This window comes from Taudactylus pleione, unplaced genomic scaffold (genome assembly GCF_031769625.1).
Source record: "Taudactylus pleione unplaced genomic scaffold, aTauple2 ptg000479l, whole genome shotgun sequence".
NCBI lineage: Eukaryota > Metazoa > Chordata > Amphibia > Anura > Myobatrachidae > Taudactylus > Taudactylus pleione.
This window is the reverse complement of record NW_028284881.1, coordinates 8,590,457-8,615,859: the sequence shown is the minus strand read 5'-3', so window position 1 is coordinate 8,615,859 and position 25,403 is coordinate 8,590,457. Positions and strand designations below refer to the sequence as shown.

General features: G+C 44.0%; 1 protein-coding gene across 2 annotated transcripts in view; it reads left to right on the top strand.

Annotated features, from left to right (window-relative positions):
* HECTD4 (HECT domain E3 ubiquitin protein ligase 4) overlaps positions 1-25,403 on the top strand; it is a 333,766-nt gene that overhangs the window by 76,184 nt on the left and 232,179 nt on the right. Inside the window, exons 9-14 of one of the 2 annotated variants that reach the window (XM_088449233.1) lie at positions 1,718-1,876; positions 3,887-4,000; positions 4,165-4,305; positions 15,865-16,097; positions 18,427-18,572; positions 23,591-23,661. In XM_088449233.1, coding sequence (XP_088305359.1) covers positions 1,718-1,876; positions 3,887-4,000; positions 4,165-4,305; positions 15,865-16,097; positions 18,427-18,572; positions 23,591-23,661 — 864 coding nt within the window. Of the gene's footprint in view, positions 1-1,714; positions 1,877-3,886; positions 4,001-4,164; positions 4,306-15,864; positions 16,098-18,426; positions 18,573-23,590; positions 23,662-25,403 lie in introns of both variants that reach the window. The other variant, XM_088449232.1, reaches the window with a different exon arrangement.

Sequence of the window (25,403 nt, the reverse complement as noted above, 5' to 3'; positions counted from 1 at the left end):
AAAAAATAAATAGAAAGGCTATAGACCCCCAGGTACATCAGTGTGCTGAGATCCCCAGGTACATTGGTGTGCAGAGGGTACTGAGATCCCAGGTACATTGGTGTGCAGAGTGTGCTGAGGTCCCCAGATACATCAGTGTGCAGAGGGTACTGAGATTCCCAGGTGCGTCACTGTACAGAGGGCATTGCAGACCCTCCGGTGCATCAATGTGCAGAGTGTGCTGCAGACCCTCGGGTACATCAATGTGCAGAAGGTACTGAGATTCCCAAGTACAGTAGTGCGCAGAGGGCACTGAGATCCTCAGGTGCATCAGTGTGCTGCTTTTAGTTGAACTTCCTCTTCCCTCAATAATAATGTGTCAGTGATAATAGTCAGTGGTCAGAATGTTATCAAACTCATTTTGTGTAAAGCACGTACCGATGTTTCCTCATAAGTTTGTGCCGCAGTCACGCCAAACAGCCACTCTTGGCGTTTCAGGTCCCGTGCGACTCTATTAGGGTCTGTCGTTTTTGGGGTTTTTTTTTACTGAAAAGGTGTTTTAGTCACAATGTGATGTGACTAGGATGCACCAATTTGATATGCAACACTTTTATATCTGTGTGTGACTGAGTCTGGATCTGTATATGAAGTGCTTTTTTCACACCAATTTCCATTGTGTTTCGTATACAGACTCAGTAGCACACATATATATATATATATATATATATATATATATATATATAATATTTTGTGTTGCATATTGAATTAATCAGCACAGTCTACTGGTGAATCCTAGGCACATAACATTGCAACTAAAACGCATTTGCTAGCATAGGCACAAGGGAGCTAGCGGCTTATGCCGGGTACACGATGTCTGACACTACACGATCTGGTGAACTACCGCACTATATGTCGTTCACCAGCCGACTTCACAAGCATGGAGTCGTTCATCAAATTGACAGATTGAACAGCATGTAGACTTGATCTGTCGATGCGATGAACGACTCCACTGGAGTGCGCATGGTCGGCCATAGTGCATACACTCTTGCCAACATGGACGATATGTTGACCCGCTCCGCCCGATCATCTAGTGTGTACCCAGCTTTACTAGCACCGGTGGTTTCTTGTGCCACATGGCATATTGAGGCTAGATGTATGGGGACACATCTGTAATCAGCAGTTGGCTTTTTTCATGTGTGCACATTTATAGTTTGAAATAAATCCTTAATTTTGAGTACCATAAGACTGGACACTTAATGGTGCTAGATAATTAGACTACTATAAAATAATTTCTCAGAAGAAATCGAATGGACAACCAGAATTGACATGTGTATGTTCCTTCAAAATAGATAATTGAGATAGGTAGATAATAGCCAGATTAATGGAGTTTAATTGAGGTTGGAGCTATTATGTGCAAGAAGGCAAAATAAGACCTGTTGGGATTATCCTCTTAAATGTGTCTGACTGTGCAAAGTGTAGGAACACATTTAGTGAGCTGAATCGTTTTTTAAAGATTAATCTTGTCCATCGTCTAATGACATGGACACGAGGAACTTTATGCCTTTATTACTAGTTTCTATTGTATTTATAGGCTGAATATTGCCTTAGCTAAATGGCTGTCTTCCTATGTGTCTATGAGAAGGATATACGGGTGATTTAATAAATACAGTACCAGTTCTCTGTTATGAAAAATTATCCTGTTAAACTTCGTTGTTGTTTAACTTATTTGTTACAGCAGCAAATACAAGCTGTGGCCTGCCACTAAAAATGTTAAGAAAGACTCCAATGTATACATGTGGCACATACTTGGTACTTATTGTACCACCCCCAGGAGGATCTGGAAGCTCCGCAACACGATCTCTATTTGGTGGAGCTAGCGGCTTGTCATCTTTAAAAAGTAAGTTGCCAGATTAGTCTACTCAATTTTTTTTTAGATGCTTTAACCCTATCTCCTTTTATGCAGGTTTTTCTGGTCATCTTCTCTTCTATTTAGCAGCGTTTGTATCTCTAATTCATTCACCGTTCTCTAGTCCCTGTTAATTCTACACTAAACTGTTCTTTTCTTTACACCCATGCATTTTTTTTTCCCATGGTGGTTTTGCTTTTCTGTGCTGAACATATGTATTCATATTGCACTTTCTGTGGGAACCATGTTGGGGAGTGCAGGTAGTTTAGATATGAATAATAATTATGGTCCACTTTACCGGCTGTTGTGAAAGAAATTGAGTTGCCAAAATCTGTGTTCTCTGTTTTCACGCCAGTCCTTTCCAATTGTCCTTTTGTAACTAATAATACTGTACAATATGATAATATACATGTAGGTGTTCTGTGCTTCTGACTAACACTGCAAGGCAATATAAGCTCTAAAATGTTGCCCAATTCCAGTTACAGTAGCTCTATATATACAGTTTCTGGTAAACAGGGTTATATTGTTCCTTCAGAGCCTCTTGGTAGGATCACTTAGATTTTATCAGCAGTCACTGTATTAAATATGGCACTTGCAGTATGCGTTCAGGATCACTAAACCTTACAAACTGAGTACATAAACTAACATCCCATGTGATAGAGCTACATATTTATTTAAAAAAAAATAAAAAATTCTTGTCCCATTCCATTTTGCGGCTTGCGTAAAATTGGATTCCCCTCTGGTCCCGACAACTAACATGATCTATTTTCGGACTCCTGGCAATTCACCATGTGCTCACACCTACTTTGGTGGGTTATTAACAGTATTTTGTTTAGTCACCCGTTCCTTGGGAAATTTTGAATGACTACAGCAAGAAAGGCATGTGTACTAGGAGCAAGGGAAACATAGTTCTGTTGGTCAGGGAAAGGGAATTGTTCAAAGCATAAATACATGGGGCGATTTTTCACACAATATGGCCGTTGTCGACTGATCGTAACGACCAATCGTGTGAAAACCTAGTGTTTTCATACACGATTACGATGCGATGCGCACCCCCGGCCTTGTGTATCGGCACCGTAGATCAGATTTTTTTTGCAGAACGATTTCGACCGAACAGTACGATGTGACACATCTTAATACATCGTATGGTCGTTTGTACAATCGTACCTTTTCTAAATACAAATCGTACAGAGGGCCTGATTCAGAGCCGGACGCTATTTGCGCTCGCTCGTTCAGAAAAAGGGGCCGGATATTTAAATAGAGCGCTCGCTCTTTGCGGTCTGTTGACGCCTCTATGTCTGAGCGAGCGAACTAAATATGCGCTCGCTATTTTGTAAAAACTCCCCCTGGCCGTTCGCATCATACGTCATCTCCGCTATTTATTAGATTAATCGACTACATCGAAAGGCGTCTGAACTGCTCGCAGTGCTTGTGGTAGGATTTTCCTACCGCAATCATGCGAACAGTTCAGGCTAAGAGCCAACCAAGTGACGTGGCCGATGACGCTGCTTTGTTAATTATGCACACCCTTAAAACGCCCGTTTTGACAGTTTGGCACGCCTGCGTTTGAATCTCCACTCCCCGTTTTCAAGCACCTTCCCTTGTTACCACCCACAAACGCCTCATCCTGTCACTTAAATTAGCAGGCACTCGCTATTTTACGAACACACAATTTCCGACCGCAATGACTGGTTGGCACATGCGCATTACGACCCATGCGCAGATGTGCGAACATCGCTCGGAGCGAACGAGCGGCCGCTTACGAGCGGCTCTGAATCAGGCCCAGAATGTCAAGGGAAGAATTTTCAAGGGAACCGTATGTGAGATCGGATACAAATTGCCCCCTGTATGGGGGCCTTTAAACTGGAGAGTCACCCTAATTTATTTTATTTTTGTTCATCCTCTTTCCTCTGAACACTTTTCTTAGGTTATATGCTCTCTTTAGTGAAACTAATTGCCACAAAAGTGTTAAATCTAATGGATGCATTTACTCTTTTTCAGTACTTGCTTCCAGCCTTGTGTTCAACATTTCTGATGGTCAGTTCACAAACCGAGCTGACCTCATTGATGCTGCTGGCAGCTCCCTTGGACGTGGGGCTGTAGTGACCGGACTTGGTGAGTTTGTAGCTCCTTGTTTTATTTTGGGGTTTTTAAAGCAAGCGTGTGTGTTTTTTTTTTTTTTTTTTTTTTTTTTTTACTATAGTAGTAGTAATATTCCTTTATTTTTTTTACATGTAATGTCTATTAACTTGTGCTTGTTACATGGTCTTCTTTTGCAGGTGCTTGTTACGATACTATGAATAACATGATCTGGACCTGCTCCAATGATTACATTGATCAGTGGTGTAATCCTGGGAATCAGGCTTTCCATGTTGTGTGCCAGAGACTAGGTGTCACTCACATTATTGCTGACCCTAAAGGTAAATTTGATGTTCTTATTCAAGATTTTCTATTTCTGCAAATATAGAAATATACTGGTTGAGAAGTACATTCGCCCGGCCAATCTGAAGGCATGGCTGCAAATTGGATTCCCGCTGATGTATAACATTGATATTGTGTATTTCGTATATTGCATAACACTTCCATTATATGGCAATATTTTCTGAAATATGTTTTTGTAACCTATAAACTGCTGGCCTTATCGGTTTGACAGGATTTATATGCAGTCTGGCATGACGTAGAAAAATCTACTAATATGTATGTAGTCGTACTACTGTGCAGTCCTTTCCCCTCTTTAATAGTGCTTACTTTTGGTTCATATTGCTGGTCATCTGATACCTAGATGTGTATACAGCTCTACTACTCCATTGCGATTGCTATGAAATTCTCCTGGTACACCGTCTTCAAGGGCTGCTTATTGAGAAGTGGATTTGTAGGACACATTCCAAGTCTCACTTACAATATATTATATGTCACCATTTTCTAATGTTGGCTAGAACAGACACTTCATAAAGTAATAAACGTAAACACATTGACTGCAAAAGTGTTGCTTCCTTCCCTGATCTCTGTCACACACCTAGAATGTTATCATGCATTCTGTGCAGAAATCTAAGTAATTTTACTTTTTTATTTTGGCCATGAAGTGTAATGCATGCTCTGGCCTTGAAATGGGTAAAAAAAAACTGAAATGGTTCAAGCATATATATGTAAACTAAAGTTACATTTGTGCAAACATACAATAATAAATACTGGAATTTGTCCAGATGATAAATATTTGAATTTAAAAAATTGTGCTGAATTGTGAAACCTAACTTGCATATTCTGAATTTGCATGAAGGGCCATAATCTATAACTTGGTTATTATTCCTCTCAGTATCTAAAACTGTATTATTAAAAGTATGATTATTATTAGCTTTGATAGGTAAGGTGTCACAACAGTTCTCAGCAGTGCCACACATTAGTGAAACAAGTTAAAATCTAAAGCAGAGACCTACAAGGCAGACAAACTTAATTTCTAATTCATCAAGGCTGTGGGACACTGGCCCATGGGGGGTTGTAGATTAGGACTGCAGGAGCAGACACTTAAAAACAAAACCTGTAGCTTCAGAACCTAAGCTCCTCCCTCCTGCAACCCTAGCATGCCAGTGTACTTTAAGTGCCTATGCAGTTGGGCACGTTTAGTTTGGTTTATTTGTAATTTTTTCTTTTCTAAGAAGGTTCCTGTGCGCTGCTTGTGGATAACACTAGTGCAGTAGCTGTAGCTAGCTTAGCTTGCTGTGTTGCTGCTGCGACGGGGGGGGGGGGGGGGAGCTGACTGGCGGTAACCCCCTCATCGCACTAGACCCTGGGACAGTGTGCGCTCTCACCCTTTAAGAGGGTGCCAGGTGGAAGCGTTGTCTTGGATGGCACCACCATCTTTCTGGATTTGTGAGGGGTAGCTCCCTTGAAGGGTGTGCACCACTGACAGGTAGCCGTTTTCAAGAGTCGTACCAAGTGTTTCCCCCAAGGGGGGGCTGGGTAACACTGGAGGACGGAGAGTGGAGTCACAGTGCAGGAGGGCGAAGCCTGTCAGTGCTGGATACTCCCCTGCATAGCTGCAGCCAGGTTTGCTGCGTAGGACACAGGAGCAGCCATTCCACTGCTCTCATTTGGCTCTGCAGGCTGAGACCACACACAGGCGCAGTTTACCATAAGCTTCACTCTGCAGGAAGGCTAAGTATCTGTATGTCTTAATGCCTTGGTATTCCTGGGGATTGTCCTCGTGTGGGGACTATTACGGACACAGACACCTGTCAAGGCAAAACGAGCTACGATAGCTTTGTTTTTCACTTGTGCCCAGTGTAAAATTAAGTTGCCATGAGGACAGTTGGACTCTGAAGTGCTGTGAGCGAATTGTCAGGCGGGGCCTGGTGACTCGCAGGCGTCGGGAGGTGCTGCCTCTGCCCTGGTGGAGCCGACGTGTGCACAGGTTCTGGGTCGGTTGGGCTCCGAATTGATAAAGCTTGCAGCGCTTCTGCGGGAGGAACAGGATAGGGCGGTACCAGGTCGCCTGCTCCTGATGGTGCGTTTCCCCAGTGTGTGACTGCTCTGACAACGCCACACCGATGGTGTATGTAAATCATTAGGGCCGCCACTAAGAGCGCACGGGCAATGGCAGAGGTAGCACACATTTAGTACTGGGCGGAGGCCTTCAATGCGGCAATATCTTGACAGTGTTCATTCCAAATGTGGAAAATTGGAATGCGGACTTCCTAAGCAGAACCACGTTTCTCCTGAGGGCGAGACAGGGGCGTTTGTAGAGAGAAGTGGGTCCTTGTGCAGTATCCCTCATGGGCCCCCTCCTCTCCGTCCGGCGGCCGGCAACGCACTGAGCTGTTTGCGACCAGTGCTGCACTTATAGACTCTGGGGACTAGAGTGTCCCCAGAGTCTACAGTGCATGCGCAGGTCACCGGGAAAATGGCCGCCGTGGCCATTTTCCCTGTACTGTGCATGCGCAAACAGGAGAATGGCCACGGCGTCCATTTTCCTGCCGTTTTTGACAGCACTGACACTGGCATCGACGTGGGACTCCGGAGACTTAAGTATAATATGGGTGCAGGGTGTGTGGTGCGGGCCCTGCACATCCTGCACCCTTTATAAATACGCCCCTGGGGTGAGATCTTCCAACAGTTGGTTCGCAAGTGGGGTCTTCCGAAAGTGGACCTCATGGCCTATCCTCTTAATCTCTAGGTTCCCTAGTTTTGTACAAAGTCCAGAGACCTGATGGCTTTAGTGGGGGATGCCATGATGATTCCGTGGAACTTCTGCCTAGCGTGAATCTTACTCCCGATTCCGATGTTACCTAGGCCAGTAACGCCAAGTAACCATGATTCTAGTGGCTCCACTGGCTGCTCAGGTCCTGGTACGCTGACATTCTCAAGCTGTCAGTAGGTCCCGGGTGATGGCTTCCACTGCGGATGGATCTGCTACTGCAGGGTCCATTTCGGCATTGATTAGCTTCAATTGCCTGGCTTTTGAGGGCGAAGGGTTTTCCACCTTCGGTGGTCCGTACTATGTTGTAGGCCCGGAAACCAGTTTTGTCGTGCAATTACCACAGGGTCTGGAAGATCTATGTGCATCTTGTGGTATGAAAAGCGTGGGGTTCATATTTCAAGGTTTTGCCTTCCTCATTCTTGCCCTTCAGGGAAGTTTGGAGGCTGGTTTACAGCTTCATTCCTTGAAAGTGCAAATTTCGGCTATGTCTATTTTCATCGGCGTCTGGCCCCTCTTCCAGGGGTTCGGACCTTTTTACAAGATGTGTTGCGGGTTCAACCACCGTTTCATTCGCCGATAGCTTCATGGGATCTTAACATGATCCCCAAGGCTTTCAAGCAGGCTCCCTTTGGAGTCGGTGGACCTTAAGTTCGCCATTGCCTCAGTTCGCCGTGTTTCCAAGTTGGGTACTTGCAAACCACCATTTCTCATATTCCATGACAATAGGGCGGTTCTCCATTCGGTTCCTTAGTTTCGGCTTTCCACTTGAATCAGGAAATTGTCTTCCCAGTATTTCCTCAATCGGGTGACTTTCTGGGTCGATCTGGCTCTAATTGATGTCGTCCGGTCCCTGCAGGTCTAGTTGGTCAAAACTTCCTCCGTCAAGCATATGAATTCTCTGCTTGTTCTTTACGATGCTCAGAAACGTGGTTGGCCGGCTACGAAACAGACCATTGCACGTTTGATCTGCTTCGTCATCACTTGAGCCTCTTCTAGTGCAGGGCGACTGGCTCCAGTATGGGTCTCTGCGCTTTCTACTAGGCGATGGCGACCTCCTAGGTGGGGCGACATGGGGCTTCGGTAGAACAGGTCTGCCGTGCAGCCGCCTGGTCCTCTGTCCACACGTTTGCTTGTTTTTACAGTTTTTATGTTTTTACCTCTGGCGATGCCCACTATGGGCATACAGTTCTGCAGTCGGGCAGCCTGAGCGTTCCCTCCCCTAGGAGCGGCTGTTGAACATGCCATGGTCCAGTGTCCCCAAGCCTTGATGTATGAGAAAAGAGAATTTTTTTTTTACTTGCCATTGAATCCTTTTCTTTGAATCAGGCTGGGGACACTGGGTTCCCTCCCTTCCTCACACTGTCATGCAGTGGTTTATTCTTGACTGTTCTTTCCCTACTGTTTTGTAGTCTTGTTCAAACAGTTTCCCTGGGATTACGGCTTCTCCTTACCGGGCTATTTTAAAATTGTAATGACATGTCGGCGTTGCAGGGGAGATGAGCTTAGGTTCTAAAGCTACAGGTTTAGTTTTTTTAAGTACCAGCTCTTGCAGTCCCAATTGATGACTTTGATCAATTGATCACTAGTGATGTCAGTGGGGCTGGCCCCAGACGGTAGGCGTTCCCATGGGAACGCCTCCGTCTGGGCAGCCACGTCCCCGGCGCACCCACCAAAGGGGGCGTGCTGTCAATCACCATCGACAGCACGCCCCCTTTGGTGCGAGACCCATAACGACAGTTTGGCCGTCGTTATTCGTGTCTCGCGCATGCGCAAGACGGAGTCGCCTCCGTCATGCGCACTTGGGCAATATCGACCCGCTTGCAAGCGCTCAGCGCTCGCGAGCGGGTCTGAATCAGGCCCTGTGTTCTGTAGGACACGGGGAGGCAGTGTATTGATTTGCAAAATAGTGCGGTAGATGTGGAGAGAAAATGATCAGTCCGGCCTATGGTATTTAAGAGGAATTAAAGTGGCTATAGATGGGTGAGGAGATTGCAGTAGTCAAAGTGAAAGTTGATAGGGTATTTATAATAGTTTTGGTAGCATATTCTGGTGACAGGTCTGGAAGAGAAGCTGAATATGAGGAATTAATCTATTGTGATACAATGCAGTGTGCTCAGGAGACTTAGGAGTTTGTTCTGTTATTGACAGTGAGGGTGATTTGGAGTAGATGTTGACTATGGAAGATAAGCTCTGTTGTGGACATTTTGAGTTTTAGGTAGCATTGGTACATCCATAGGGAGACCAAGACACACTTCACACAAGAGAGTACAGAAGGGGAGAGTTCAGGGGAGGATCTGTAGATTTGGTTATCTTCAGCATAGAGTTGGTACAGTAAACAGAATAAGTGAATTTGTACCCCAAGAAAATGTGTGTAATGTGTATAGTGGGAAAAATAAACTGCATAGAACATGGCCTTGTGGCACACCAACAAATAGTAGGAATGGAGAAGAGAATGAGCCAGAGATAGAAAGTTGAAGGTAGCAAAGAGATGACCGGGGTTTGAATACTGGGTGTATATTACGTTAGTGAAGTACACTACATGGCCAAAAGTATGTGAACTCCCCTTCTTATAAGTGTGTTTGGCTATTACAGCCACATCTATGGCATAACAGTAATCATACAGCCATGCAATATCCGCAGTCAAACTTTATCAGTAGAATGGGTTGAACTGAAGAGCTCAGTGATTTTCAGTGTGTCACTGTCATAGGATGCCACCTTTTCATCAAATCAATTCATAAAATGTTTGCTCTGCTTGTGCTGCCCTGGTGAACTGTAAGTGCTGGTATTGTGTATATGGAAATGTCTAGAAGCTCAACTGTAAAACCACAGAATGGGATCGCTGTGTGCTAAAACACATCAAGCTCACTACCAAGTTCCTAATTACCTCTGGAAGTAGCTTCAGCACAAGAATGGTTTGTCAGGAGCTTCGTGGATTGGATTCCCATGGCTGAGCTGCTGCACATATACCTCAGATCACAATGTGCAATGCTAAAAGTCAGCTGGAGTGGTGTAACGTACACCGCCATTGGACGCTTGAGCCGTGGAAATGTTTACTCTGTTGTGATGAACCACAATTCAATATCTAGTAGTCTGACAGACATATATGGGTTTGGTGGATGCCAGGTGAGTGCTTTGTGCAATGTCAACTGTAAATAGTAATGGTTCGGCTGTTTTTAATGGTTTGTCCTGTGTCCATCTCAATTGAAAGGGGAAATCTTAATGTTACTGCGTACATTGAAATTCTAGAGTTTCTAATTTTGAGTCAACAGTTTTAGTGAAGGCTTTTTCCTTTTTCAACATAATGTTTTGCTGAGTTTGGTGTTTAAGAACTTGACTGGCCTGCACAGTGTCCTGACCTCAATTCCATCAAATACCCTTGGAATGAATTGGAATTACCTGAGAGCCAGGACTTAATGCTCAACATATTTTCACAACCTTACTAATGCTCTTGTGACTGACTGGCTGAATGAATAAGAATTCCTGCAGCCATGTTCCAAAATCTAGTGGAAAGCTATCCCAGAAGGGACAACTAAACTCCATCTTAGGGCCGTATTCAATTTCCGGTGAAAAGCCGTGATCGGCGAAAACTTTTCGCCGTTGACGTCATTTCGCCAGTTGGAGACTTCCCGCCCAATTCAATTGCAATGCATTCAGATAGGCGAAAAAGATTCGCCGCTGAATGGAGGCAGAATAAAGTGCAGTTTTTAGGTTTTGGGGTGCAACGTTGCGAGAATCCCCCTCCAGCCTTAGTACAGTCCCCCAAAGGTAAACTGCGTCCAAATTTATTTAATTTTTTTTTAAATCCTTAGAACACCCCAAAAAATAACTTTCGTTTTGGGGGCAAAATAAAAAACAAAGTTGGGGGACACACTTAAAAACTTACTAAATAGACTCCAGAGGGTCCCCCAGTATGCTCCAGGTGTTTTTAAGTTTGTAGGTGCTTGCGGCAGTAGGATTTTTTACAATATTTAAAACTTAATTTTAGCAACTTTAAAATATGCTTACCCCATTTTTAGGTTCCCCAAATTTTCTGGGACTAAATAAATTCTCCCACAAAAACTTTGAAATGCTATTCTTCACCACTTATGCAAAGGCACTAAAACTGATCTATTGAGAGCATTTAAGTACTCCAAATACCTTCAGCTGGGCTATTCGGGGGTACCCATAGTGGTCCCCCATGTCAGTGCATCTTTAGGGGGCTCTCAGGCTGTTCTCCCCGTTTTTGACAGGACTTTCCGCCTCTCCAAGTTTCGCCGGGTCCCGTTTTCGCGTCCTTTGCAATGAAATAGGGCAAAAAGCGGGGACTCGCGCTAAACTTTTCTGGAGCCCAAACAAGCGATGTAGGCGGAATGTACACCAGGTGAAAAGTCCGGGACTTTTCGCCGGCAATTGAATATGCCCCTTAATGTCGATTTGGTTTAGAATTGGATGGTTGACAAGCACATATATGGGTATTATGCTTGTTTGTCCACATATCTTTGCTGCTGTAGTGGTGTGTAAAGGCCCCCATACATCAGCAATTGTTTGCAGCAGTTGTGCAATTTGCAATCGATTGAAAAAGGGAAAGATTTTTATACACAATCGATTGCAAATTGCACGATTGCTGCAATCAATTGCTGATATGTGGGGGCCTTAAGAGAGATATGGCGGGGGTGTCAATTGAAAAGTTTAAAATATCTGTTTTCAACTTGTATTTCCTGGCTCGTATTCATTACATGGAACTAAGGATTTCTACTTTGTAGAACTAGACCTTTCTTAAAATTATTCATGGACATCCTTTATCTTCATGAGTTTTTCCCACAGCCAATTTACTTACACTATATGAAAAGTACTGCATAATGAGTCATCAGCCAGGTTTATAGTCTGACAAGCTTATTAAACAAAGCCAAGAAAAAATTATTTAATATTGGTGCCTATGGAAACCCATAACAAATGATAAAAAAAAATTGTAATGCTTTATTTTCATTTATTTATTTTGGCTCAATCTGCACACTTGATACAACAATTTTAATAGAACTGCATAGAGATTCCTGTGGTCAATTACAAATGATGCATATAAACAAACTCTGGCATGCAATTTGCAGGGTTATATTGTTACTAATTGTTACAAATAAAACCACAATCAATCCAGCACAGCTATAATAATGTAACAGTACCTAAAGAGCTAGTTCTATTTTTTTTCAGCTGAGATTCAATACAGCTCCACAAACTGAAGATAATTAAGTATAATACAGCACTGTAGCTATTTGTTTTAAGATAAGTTATTCTTCAGGAAGCAGACATTCAACTACAAGCTCTCTAAAGGCTCATACACACTAGACGATAAATTTGACGATATCTTATGTGTATGCAAGATATCGTTAACGATGCGCGCTCCCGTGATATCTCTGATATCTGCTACTATCCCTCCATTTCCGAGAGCTGCTGCTGCAACCCCATAGCTTTCTATGGGGAATGCTGTCAGATTTACTCCGCATTCCAGAGCTTGGCCCCCACAGCTTGGCCCCCACAGCTAATATCATCTAAAGATGGCCTTGTGGTGCTGTAGCCTATGGGCTACATATCGCATAAGTGACCAGGAGAGGGTTAATGGCCACCGCACATGCATGGTCTGTAGACCACACGTGCAGGAGTCCGGTACAGGAGAGAAGAGAGAATCTCTTCAATCCGAGCACCTTGCAGGAACGGGCTTCATTCGGAGCTCTGTTCCTGTGGGGGCTCTTTGATACATGTTGGCGCTAAGATCGCATTTTGCAGTGCCATCATGGGTGCTTGTAACGTGCCCAGATCGCTCCTAAGCCTGCAAAGATATGCCAAGTACTACTCATAATTTAGCAATAGAAACTAAACACTGCTAAATAATACCTACAGCTTAATAACAGGTAATCACAAGCTAAGAACCCCTAATAACATTTTTATATGGGAATGGAAAATAACAATGTTTAAAGACTGTTGAAGCTGCAGTTAGACTAGAACATTGTATAATACAGCTATGTACTAGTAGTGCTAGTAATTTAGTAGCAGAAATGAAACACAACTGAATAACACCTACATTTCTGTGACCACATATGTTGTTGAGAACCCCTAATAGCCTGTTTCTTTTGTAATGATAATGATTTAGAAAAAACACAAATTTACACAAAAGGATACAAGCCATCCAATACATCCTGAAGTGGCTCCGAACACCACAATCTATATTATTTGTCTGCCGATAAGAGTAATAAATAATACAACTATAAAGTACACTGCTTCTGAAAAAGTTATATTTTGGGAGGGTCACACTGATGTATATTTCAATATAAATATATCTGGGTATTAAATGGAAATGGAGGGATAAGGTGCGCTCTACCTAGGTGTGGTGGTAATGACTGTTGTGTTAAAATGGGTGGGTATGGTGTGGGGTGACTGGGTATGGTGCGCGTGTTGCAAATGGAACTGAGCAGTGTGGGTGGGACTGGTGCTGTGATGATAATGATGCAATGGGAATGAGAATGAAGATGGGAGTATAAGGAAATGAAAGTGCAAGTGAAAATTTATTTGAAAATTAAACCATCCGGACACAGGTGTGGGGGCCAAATCTTTTATTGGAGTAGTCACAGTGCTGCTCCGATGAGGTCCCGGGCAGATGGTGGATGGGGATGAGACTGGGGAGGTAGGTGGACCCTTTCAGGGGGCTCCATGCCGTGCGGTTCAGTGACCAGCACGTCACCCCTGCTGGACCTGTGGTCGACAGTCTAGGAAGTCTCGGGAGGTGGGGGGATCCATTGAGTGGGTCAGAACACCTCGGCGGCGTCCGGCATGTAGGTGAGAATCTCAGTGTTACTTACCTACCGGTAGGGTTTGTAGTGAGAGGAGGATGTAGACGTTGTGATTGTGTAAAGTGGTGATGCGGTGGAACAAAATCGCAGCCACTCCCCCCACACACACCTGCACCGCATCACCACTTTACACAATCACACCTGATAGTTCACCCACTTCTGGAATTGCAGTACTTAAGAGCCTCACAAACATTGATCCACTCACAACCTCCTTGAAGAAGGTATACAGTGCCAAAACGAGTTGGAGACTCCTCCACCCATCCCACACATATCCCGGCTTGCCTCCACCGACGATCCCCATCCCCACCAGGGACCGCCGGTGCAGCCAGCCACCCCCCTCATTTGCCCGCACGCCTGGTGGTCCGCACCGCTCACAACCTCAGTGTTCGGTTCCACCTCGGACCAGCCTCCCCCAGCGTGCCCATCACCTTGTCCTGAGCAGACCACCCCCCGCCACAGTGGTGGTCCCACAACACACGCCTGCATCCGGTCCCCCAGCGGCTCCCCCTCCCGTGCCAGTGGCTCCGCAACACCAGCGGCATCAGGATGAGCCACAGGCCACCCAGCAGCCAACCAATCCCACCAGCTGCACACTCTGGTCGCTGACCACCTCAGGTCTGTTGACCTCCCACCAACAGCAGAGTTGTGCACCCGCAGACCCACCGGCATCCTATTGACTGTTGCTCACCGACCCACTGCAGCAACCACCATCCCTTCAATGGCTGCAACGTCGACATCCTCCTCTCACTACAAACCCTACCGGTAGGTAACACTGAGCCTCTCACATACATGCGGGATGCCGCCCAGATGTTCTGACCCACTCACCGGATTCCCCACCTCCCGAGACTTCCTAGACTGTCGACCACAGGTCCAGCAGGGGTGACGTGCTGGTCACTGAACCGCACGGCAAGGAGCCCCCTGAAAGGGTCCACCTACCTCCCCAGTCTCATCCCCATCCACCATCTGCCTGGGACCTCATCGGAGCAGCACTGTGTCTACTCCAATAAAAGATTTGGCCCCCACACCTGTGTCCGGCTGGTTTCATTTTCAATTTCACTTGCATTTTCATTTCCATATACCCCCATCTTCATTACCATTGCATCATTATCACAGCACCAGTCCCACCCACACTGCTCAGTTCCATTTGCAACACTCGCACCATACCCCGTCACCCCACACCATACCCACCCACTATAACACAACAGTCATTACCACCACACCTAGGTAGAGCGCACCTTACCCCTCTTTCCATTTTGAACTCAGTGCAGGAACGGTACTCCCAAACGAAGGTGCAGCACTCCCCGTACCAGAACACACCACCCCCTGACTAACATGAGCGCAGTTATACCCCCCAGTTTCACATATCTGGGTATTAGTTCACTATGTTGCTCTTCTCCCTATCACATGCTATTTCTGATAATACTGATAAATGGGAAAAAATTATTTGTGACCTTTAGAAATTGTGAAAGTGTGTGGTGGATGAGGATTATAGCTTCCCAGATGAAACATCAACCTTGTTGGCAGACACATGTTACCGTCCACTCCAGTAAAAATAATAAAAGGTTTAAATAAATAAGCATTGGGATCCCTCCTACAATGTAAACAGCACTATAGGGTTTTTCAACCCAGTGTTGGTTACCCCAAATTCTGAAGAAAAACTGACACGATTGACCTCCTACCTCCATAGGGTTCCTTAATAATCTTCATCTGTTTATTCATAAAGTGTGCGGGAAGTGGGAGGCCTGCATGTGTTTTTTCTTGTTGTGAGCCTGCCCACTCTAGGGCTCGTTGGGATCATGGTGGCAGGGACCTGACGATAAATCGCTCCATGTATGGAGTCCACTTCAGGATCATTTCATCTGTTGTCTATGGCCACCCTAAATATAAAATATCAGCACAGAAGGTGCAAAACTTCAAATATTCATAAACGTATTGAAATAGTATAATATTTTCTGCATTTTCTCCAGGGGAGGCTGTAACAACCAATGAGGTCATAAACCAGTTACTTCATCATGTGGGTGCCATGTGTATTCACCAGCTCAATCTCCTGGCTAACAGCAACAGCTTACCTATCACAACCTTTCTGGGAAAACAGCATCCAATTGAATCACACCATTTGACCAGCATATGTGACATCATGGAGAAAGCCATGGTCAATGGAGATAAATGTATCATCCGCTGTATCCTTGTGGTGTTTCAGGTACTGAACATCTATTGTTTAATTTAGTTGGTAGTACTCTATCCATAGATCTATAGAAAGTCATCTGACATTGTTGCTATGTACAGCCAATAGAGCTTTAACTCAGTCTTCAATTTGCATATTCACACCAGTAATATATGGAGGCTGCACCAAATAGAAATAACAGCGCTCAGGGTGGTTCTATGGTGGCCACCTATACACAGTGTAATCCTTTTCAATATAGTCATTCATTGTACAGAATAATGTTGATGAGTAGAATGTAAAGTAAATAATTGAATATTTAATCAAGTAAAACAGATAGTAATATCAACAAAAACATATCATAATAATGACATCTAAATGCGCATGAATTAATAACAATATCCGAGTGCATGAGCCTAGTATGCTCTAATAATATCAGAGTACATAAGCCTAATATGCTCTACTAATGAGATAATAAGTCCAGCTCAATGAGGTGGTTTTATGCATATATATTGCTCAATCATTAAATTCTTGCTCCTTAGACAAGGTACCTTGCCAGTCCACTGAAAAAGCTGTGGTTTCTACACAGCGAAACGCATCAGGGGACTGTCAGTGTATATACTCATCACCTATTGCCAGCTTTTACGGATACTACAAGCTCTCCTTGCACCTCCAGCAGTGGCTTCCGTGACTTACACCTTGAACGGCTGCTCCAGCGGCTGGATTGTTGCATCCAGAAATAAGGGACATCTTACCACAAAGGATGCTGTGTGTTTTTCTTCCCTTGGATAAAGTCTATATACATAAAGTACTCCCTGCAGATTAGTAACTATACCCACTGTTGGATATACCGATACCATACCACTGTAAGTGTTTTATATCTGCCAGGTACCTTGGCTAAGGAGGAAGAATTTGAGGATTGAACAATATATGCATAAAACCGCCTCATTGAGCTGGACTTATTATCTCATTAGTAGAGCATATTAGGCTCATGCACTCTGATATTATTAGAGCATATTAGGCTCCTGCACGCTGATATTATTAGAGCATATTAGGCTCATGCACTCTGATAGTATTAGAACATATTAAGCCCGTGTACTCTGATATTGTTATTAATTCATGCACATTTATATGTCATTATGATGTGTTTTTATTGATATTACTATCTGTTTTACTTTATTAAATACTCGATTATTTACTTTACATTCTACTCATCAACCTTATTCTGTATAATGAATGACTATGTTGAATAGGATTACACTGTGTATAGGTGGACACCATAGAACCACCCTGAGTGCTGTTATTTCTGTTTGGTGTTTACTCTGTATTTGTGGGATTGACTCTCCCCTCTTTACAGCTGCTCATTTGGAACAACAACATGCAGCTGCGCCTGATTTCATGTACTTGGTAAATATATGGAGGCTGATCTGTCACTTCTTATGTAGTAAATTATTATGAGGGAGATGTTTCAAGCCTTCTGAAGTTGAAAAGTGGGGAAATTACCAGTAGCAACCAATCAACGTCTCTCCAGCCTTTATCAGTTACATTCTGTAAAGTGTAATTGATAGGTAGAAGCTGATTGGTTGCTATAGGCAACTTCTTTACTTGTCCACTTCTCCACTCTTAACAAGGCTTGATACATCTCACCCAATATGGTAAAATCCATACAGATATTGTAGTGCTCGCTGTACTAAAGCTTCTTCCACCACCTTAAGGATGCCTTTGTGGATGTGGCCGCTCTCATATATCCTATTCCAATTCAAATCTATCACACATTTCACCTGCTACTAGTCCATTCCCCAAGTTATTGTTTTGTGAGAGGATTAGCAATTCTCTGTAACATAGAAAAGTTCTAACAGACCATAAAGAGATGACAAAGAATGGCAGAGGTACTGGTAAGCTTAGTTAAGGCTGTACTAGGACAAACATATCAACTACATACAATTCTAGTACATATACAGTATATTTTTAACATTCCCTTAATATTCACAGAAATGAACTTGTAATGTTATTCTCCTCAATAAAAATGTATTTAGTTAAAAAAAAATATTTAAGTGTTTGTTGAAATGAAGCAAAACATGTCTATACTGGTTAATAGTAGGTTTCTTATGCAGAATAGATCTGTTTAATTCTCTTTGTAGAGGTTCATTTATCCATAGGTCAGGTCCAAAACATGTCTCCATTCCGTTTAGACTAGGTCATCTTTAATCCTTTTCAAAGTTAGTATGCACCATCAGCTAATTTATTATAAGTCATGCATTAAGATTTCTGTTCATTATATTAAATTAATTCTACTTTGTTTGTAGATAACCATAAGACATTGAAGACAAAGTTGATTTATTTAAACTGAACTGTGCTGTGTTTGCAGGTGGTATTCAAATTTTTCCTTAACCCCCAAACTGAGAAGAATAGAGAGACCATCCGTAGGGCAGGATTGCTACTGTGGCAGTTGCTCATGGCACCAAAGGACCAAATCTGCCCCGAAATCTTGAAGGAGGTCTGCTTGGCTATTAGGTAAGCTTCTGCAACTATGTGAAAACAGAAATCCCAATTGTATTCCTTTATTTAAAATGTACAAGGTAGCATAGGATATTTTCACGTCCTACATCTACATGAATGCTATATAAACTGGCACATGTATAATAAGTGCAGAGTGTGTGGTGCACACAGACCCCTGGGCCTAGGGGGGGGCCCACACTGCGCACACTTATTCAACCTCCCTTGAGTCCCGCATCAGCGGCAACAGCTCTGCACAGGTCACCGGAAAAATGGTGCTGCTGGCATTTTTCCGGAATTTTGCACATGCGCAGTAGGAAAATCTCCGGGAAAATGGCTTTCTCAATATGCCCCTGGCTATATACAGAAATGATTATAAATGTATGACAGTGTTTCCCAACTCCATTTCCTAAGGAAGCCCTAACAGTGCGTGTTTTCCAGGTCTCTTCACAGAATCACAAGTGAAATTATTAGCTCCACCTGTGGACCTTTTCAAATAGAGTATGGAAAATATGCACTGTTATGGTTCTCTAATGACTGGATTTGGGAAACACTGGCATACATTTATAATAATTTTCTGTATATAACAATCCTGCAGTAAGTGTAATAATATGGTTCTTCCTTGTGCAATATTTTATAGCACTAACCGTCTCTGTGATTTTAAAACATTTTTATTTCATCGAAAAAAACCTAGGACTAAAGGCTCATTGCACCCCCAACTAACCTATATATATTTTGATATTGGACATTTTATAGATGTTTATAAATAATATATGTTCCTCTCTACCTAACCTCCTGTAATTTTTGCCCAATGTGTATTTTTGGTAAGCTACTGCAAACCTTGTCCTAACATTCATTAATGTAAAGATTTGTTCCATTAATGTGAATATTTAAAGTGTGTAGGCTATTAAAGTGACACATGCGCCTTGTTTTATGTGTATGGGCTGGTGACCTATTTAAAACAAGAGAATTGTTTTTAAGAGTTATTCCAAGAAGTATGCCCCTACACTTATTGTATAGCTTCTCACCACTGTAGTAATATAGCATATACATACATTTTTAGGGATTTGGTTTCACATGTTGGTAATGTTTTAGGCTGATCTTGGAATGATTAGATTAACGTGTCCAACTGTCTCTCTGCTATCTCTTCCTGGATGTCCCAGCGATTTCTTAAACTTAATATGTCTAAGACTGAGCTGATCATTTTCCCACCTTCCAGCATGGCACAACTATCTCCTCTAGCCCCAAAGTGCACAGTCTTAGAGTCATCCTGGACTCCTCCCTCTCCTTCAAACTACATATCCCGAATCTCTTGCAGTCTTGTCGTTTCCATCTTAAAAATATTTCCAAGATTAGACCTTTTCTCACCCAGGATGCTACTAAAACCCTCATACACTCACTGGTCATCTCCAGATTGGACTAATGTATCTTCCTCCTATCTGGCCTCCCCAACTCCCTTCTTTCATCTCTCCAGTCTGCCCTCAATGCCGCTGCTCGGCACATCTTCCCCTCCAAATGCATCTGCCTCTCCTCTCCTACATGCCCTCCACTGGCTCCCCTTCCCTTTAAGCACCCATTTCAAGGTTCTCACACTGACTTACCAAGCTCTCACCCATTCCTCTCCCATTTACATCTCTGACCTAGTCTTCCTTCACTCTCCTGTCCGCCCTCTTCGTTCAACAAATGCATGCCGCCTCTCATGCCAATTGATTATTTCCTCCCACTCACGTCTCCAAGATTTTGCCAGAACTGCTCCCCACCTTTGGAACTCTCTCCCTCTTCCCATCAGACTCTCCACCTCTCTACAATCCTTCAAACGGGCTCTCAAGATCAACTACTTCGTCAAAGCCTTCCAGCTCTCATCTTAACTTGCTGCTACATGCTCCTTTCCTCCCTGTCTACCCCATTTGTGTCACACCTGTTCGTCTGGCCCTCCCGTTTAGAATGTAAGCTCTTACGAGCATGGCCCTCTACCCTCTTGTGCTTTTCTTTACTTTACTTTTATCTACTTACTCCCCACTAGGGCACCTAACACTTGGTTGCTTTGCTCTGTTGCTTATCTGGGTCTTATGGTCGCTAATGTAGCAATGTATATTATCCTTGTCCTCATCGTACTGTATTGTACTGTAAGTCACTGGTCAACCTATTTGTTTATGTACTTTGTTAAGGTGCTGCGGAACACTTGTGGCGCCATATAAATAAATGATTAATAATAATAATGTCATACTCTTATTCCAATAACTAATTTCCCCAGCGTTTCCTAATGTGTCCAGAGACAGGACACATGGATATTGCTTTAAAAGGGTTACTTGAGCGGCTTTAATTGACCCTGGGCAGGGGCTGGCTGCCAACTTTTAACCTGGGGGGCAAATGCATGCAGGCGGCCCTGGTAGAGGAGTAGCGTGTGTGTCCGAAGAATATGCGTGCTACGGCGCCCCCCCCTCAAGTGTTCCAGGGAGGAGGCGGGTCCATGTGGGATTAATGTAAGGTAAAAATAAAGATTAGGGCAGCCCCCTGTCGTAGTGCCCATATGCAGTGCCCCCGTGTGCCACAGGAGATACACCCTTATGCAGGCCTCCAGTATTGCCCCCAGTAGTAGTCCCCCCCCCCCCCCTTTGTAGTGCCCCCAGTAGTAGTAGTCCCCCCCCTTTGTAGTGCCCCCAGTAGTAGTAGTAGTCCCCCATTTGCAGTGCCCCCAGTAGTAGTAGTCCCCCCCTTTGTAGTGCCCCCAGTAGTAGTAGTCCCCCCCTTTGTAGTGCCCCCATTAGTAGTAGTCCCCCCCCTTGTAGTGCATTATTAGTAGTAGTCCCCCCCTGTAGTGGCCCCAGTAGTAGTCCCCCCCCTTGTAGTGTCCCCAGTAGTAGTAGTCCCCCCCCTTTGTAGTGCCCCCAGTAGTAGTAGTAGTCCCCCATTTGCAGTGCCCCCAGTAGTAGTAGTCCCCCCCTTTGTAGTGCCCCCAGTAGTAGTAGTCCCCCCCTTTGTAGTGCCCCCAGTAGTAGTAGTCCCCCCCTTGTAGTGCCCCATTAGTAGTAGTCCCCCCCTGTAGTGGCCCCAGTAGTAGTCCCCCCCCTTGTAGTGTCCCCAGTAGTAGTAATCCCCCACCCCCCTTTTAGTGCCCCCATTAGTAGTAGTAGTAGTAGTAGTCCCCTTATAGTGCCCCCAGTAGTAGTAGTCCCCTCCCCCTTGTAGTGCCCCCAGCAGTAGTCCCCACTTGTAGTGCCCCCAGTAGTAGTAGTCCCCCCCCTTGTAGTGCCCCCAGTAGTTGTAGTCCCCCACCCCCCTTGTAATGCCCCCAGTAGTAGTAGTCCCCCCTTTGTAGTGCCCCCAGTAGTGCCAGACACCCCCACCCCAGTAGACACACGTAATATAAAAAACAAAATAAAAAAACCCACATACGTGAATCCCCGCTCCCGCCGCCGCCATCAGCTCCTCCGTCTGTCCTCCCAGGCCGGGCCGCTCTGCATTATGGGAGAGACGTCATATGACATCATGACGCCTCTCCCATTGCCCACTGCGGGAGCCGGAAGATGGAGCGGCTCCCGCAGTGGGCGCAGCAGCAGCTAATGAGAGTCTGACAGGCTCTCATTGGCTGCTGCTTACAACAAACACACAGCTGCCGGAGCTGGCGGCTGTGTGTTTGTCAGTGTAGCGCTGACCGAACTCTGTCCGGTCAGCGCTACACACGCGGTGCAGTCTCGGTCACAGTGACACAAACTGCACCGGCCCGCATGACGCTGCGGCCCGGGGGGCACATGGCACCCTGCCCCCCGGCCCAGCCCGCCACTGACCCTGGGAGTTATTGGCCAAAAACAAAGTTGCCTTTAACTACTAGAATGAGTTTGTCTATGGCCCAGAACTGACGTGTCCTCAAGCATGAACACTAAAGGCCAGCTGCCCTTCCTTGATAGCTGTTTGGGTAACCCATCTCACATTAAGTTGCAATTCTGTCTGATCCTGTGCATCTGATCACTGATTAGTCTTATAGGAAACACATTGTTGTGCAGTTGATCCCCATGCATAATAATGTACCCCCAGCCCAATGACAGGTAGACAACGCTTCACATGGGCTCACTGGTGTATCTTGCAGAAAAGAAATGATCTGGGTCATATTATTGCAGTTAGATTACGTCATATACATCCATATTAGGCACCTCATTTTGCAGGGGGTCACTAAATAGGATTTTTGTACTTGCCGTTAAATACTTTCCTCTAAATCCACTTAGGGGACACTGTGGTCCCACTCTTCATGACTCTGAAGGCTTTATCAGAAAAGAACTAAGGAGCTATTGCAAGGAGGGGTTATATAGTGGAGGAGCTGCATTACAAATAAGTTGTAGCAATTTGTGTTTCAAATCCATTACACCCTCTATGCCCAAAGATTAGGAGTGTCCACCAAATGGATGTAGAGAAAAGTATTTAACCGCAATTTTCTTTACTGGGCTATGATACCCAATGCTGCTCTGTCTGTCCCTTAACATTTCAGGTGGTTGGATCAATTTTCACATAGTTGCATACAAATAAAATTCATTTGGAGAAGGAAGGACTAGACACATGTTCTTAGCGGGGCCTCTGAATGCACAATATTAGCATAGCACTTGGCAGCAAAAGATTTATAGGGAACAAACTTCTTTGATAATAGCAGCCACAATTTGTCTCTGGCTGCAGGGTAGAGGTTGCCGTATGACATATCTCATATCCGTGGTTAAGTGTTGCTGCAGGGACATCCTTGGGCAAAAATGGTTCATATATGTTTTGGCAGTATTGCTTCTACTTTGTTTAAGAGGTCTGCACTTGTACTGTCACTTTTTTTCTCCTATTCATATTTTTTTGCTATATTGTATTGTAAGCTGTTTTCCCTTTGTGATTATTTATTACTAGTATATATTATAAATGAGTATCTCTCCACATGCTATAGCTATACTTAAAGCTTTTGTCATGGTAAATTATTGTAAGATCAGACTGTTGTATCGCTTAATGGATGTTGTGTGATTTCAGTTTATCCCAACTCCCTCACCATCTGTTCATTTTTACTGCAGCTTTGGTTTAAACATCTTGAACCCAGGAGAGTTGGAAATCAATAACTTACTTAAGCTGATTTTAACAGAAGGTAAGAGTCCTTTTTAAGATTACATGATCATCTTGTAAAATGTATTTACTTTGTTTTTGTGCTTATTTATATACCTTTTAAGAAAGAGCTCCACTGACTATGTATTACATTATTATGATTATTACAATTATTATTTTTATGCTGCCTTCTTGTAGATATCGAGTTGATGAAAGTTCTTTAAACCTTTCATCTTGTGCGCTGGAAGTTTGACTATACTGTATGTGTCAAATAAGTTGGAATATATAGTTGCCTGCGCTCACACATTATCCTTCCACTTTTGTATTCTTTAGAGATTGTAAATCTGCTAAATCTACTGTTAATCTTTCTACACTCTTGCACATATTTATCTCATTCATCCATTGGGGACACTGGAACACTGTTGCATAGAGTGTGGTGACATAGGTCTTTAAAATTAACCGTTAAAAGCTCAAGCTGCTTCCCCATTATACCTCGATATTGGTCACTTCAATTTTATACAGTGCCTTCCAGAGCTGGGCACTTGTCATACATGTCAGGACTGAGGATTTTTCTGAGCCCGGACTGGAGTTTTCAGTGGGACTTGGTTTGGAGACTATGTGCAGAAAACTAGGTAGCTTGATTAAGTTCCTTTGTATGGAGAAAGGACTGAGGAGAAGAGCAAGCACTAGATAAGAAATAACGAGTTGTGGGTCCTAGGAGATATCTAATATATGGAAGCCGAGCTGGGACCGGTATAGCAATAGAAACTGGGTTGGGACCGGTATAGCAATAGATAACCAGGCTGCGACTGGTAATGCAGCTGGTAACCGGGCTGGGCCCGGTATTGCAACTGGTAACCGAGCTGTGCCCGGTATTGCAACTAGTAACCGGGCTACTACCAATAATTCGACTGGTAACCGGGCTGAGACCGGCAATGCACTGTTAACAGATGAGTTATAGCGGAGAAAGAAAAGTTGTGTTTGGGATTTGAGGAGAGAGAACTGCAGGTGGTGCTAGTGAGTTGTTTTTAATAGTTGAGCAGTGCAAACTGCTGGTGATGTTGATAAGCATTTGATATAGCACTGAATACGGTTTTTAATAGCCGGTTGCAGGCTTGAAGTAGCAAGTGAGAATTGCTCTGGTATGAATGCTTGTAGTGTGGAAACTACAAGAGATTGCAGGTTGAAGCTGCAGTGCTTTGTAGAATGGAGCAGTGGATGCTTGTGGTGTGGAAACTACAAGAGATTGCAGGTTGCAGCTACAGTGTTTTGCAGAATGGAAACTGCACTGGTTTGTAGATACAGGAGCCAGAAGTAACCAGAGAACAAGCTTCGGAGGCAGAAACTCCAAGGAGACTAATTGAATTGGCAAATCACAGGTGCCTGGGAAAAGTTTTTATAGGGCATTCTGCACCAGGTTTGGACACTTGAGTTGTGAGAAGAAAGTCTCTGTGAATGGTTGCAACGGTGTCTGCTGACCTCAGGCAATATGGTGGCGCCCGTGCAACCATGGACTGCAGCAACAGCGAAATCCTGAGATGACTGGTCAGAGGAGATATGCCAGCCAGTGAATCAGCAACACCAGGTGATGTAAGAGATTCTAAAATCCCGGGGTGTGACAATATGGCTGCTTATAGTCATTCTTCTTGCATAGTTCCATTCAAGGATGCTCCAGATTAAGAACATTTCAAAATGGAAAAGACTCACCATCACTAGTCCGGGAAGCTATTCAGATGTCACCAAGGTATGTTAATCTTTCCACTTGTTTCTGAGAAACGACTACGT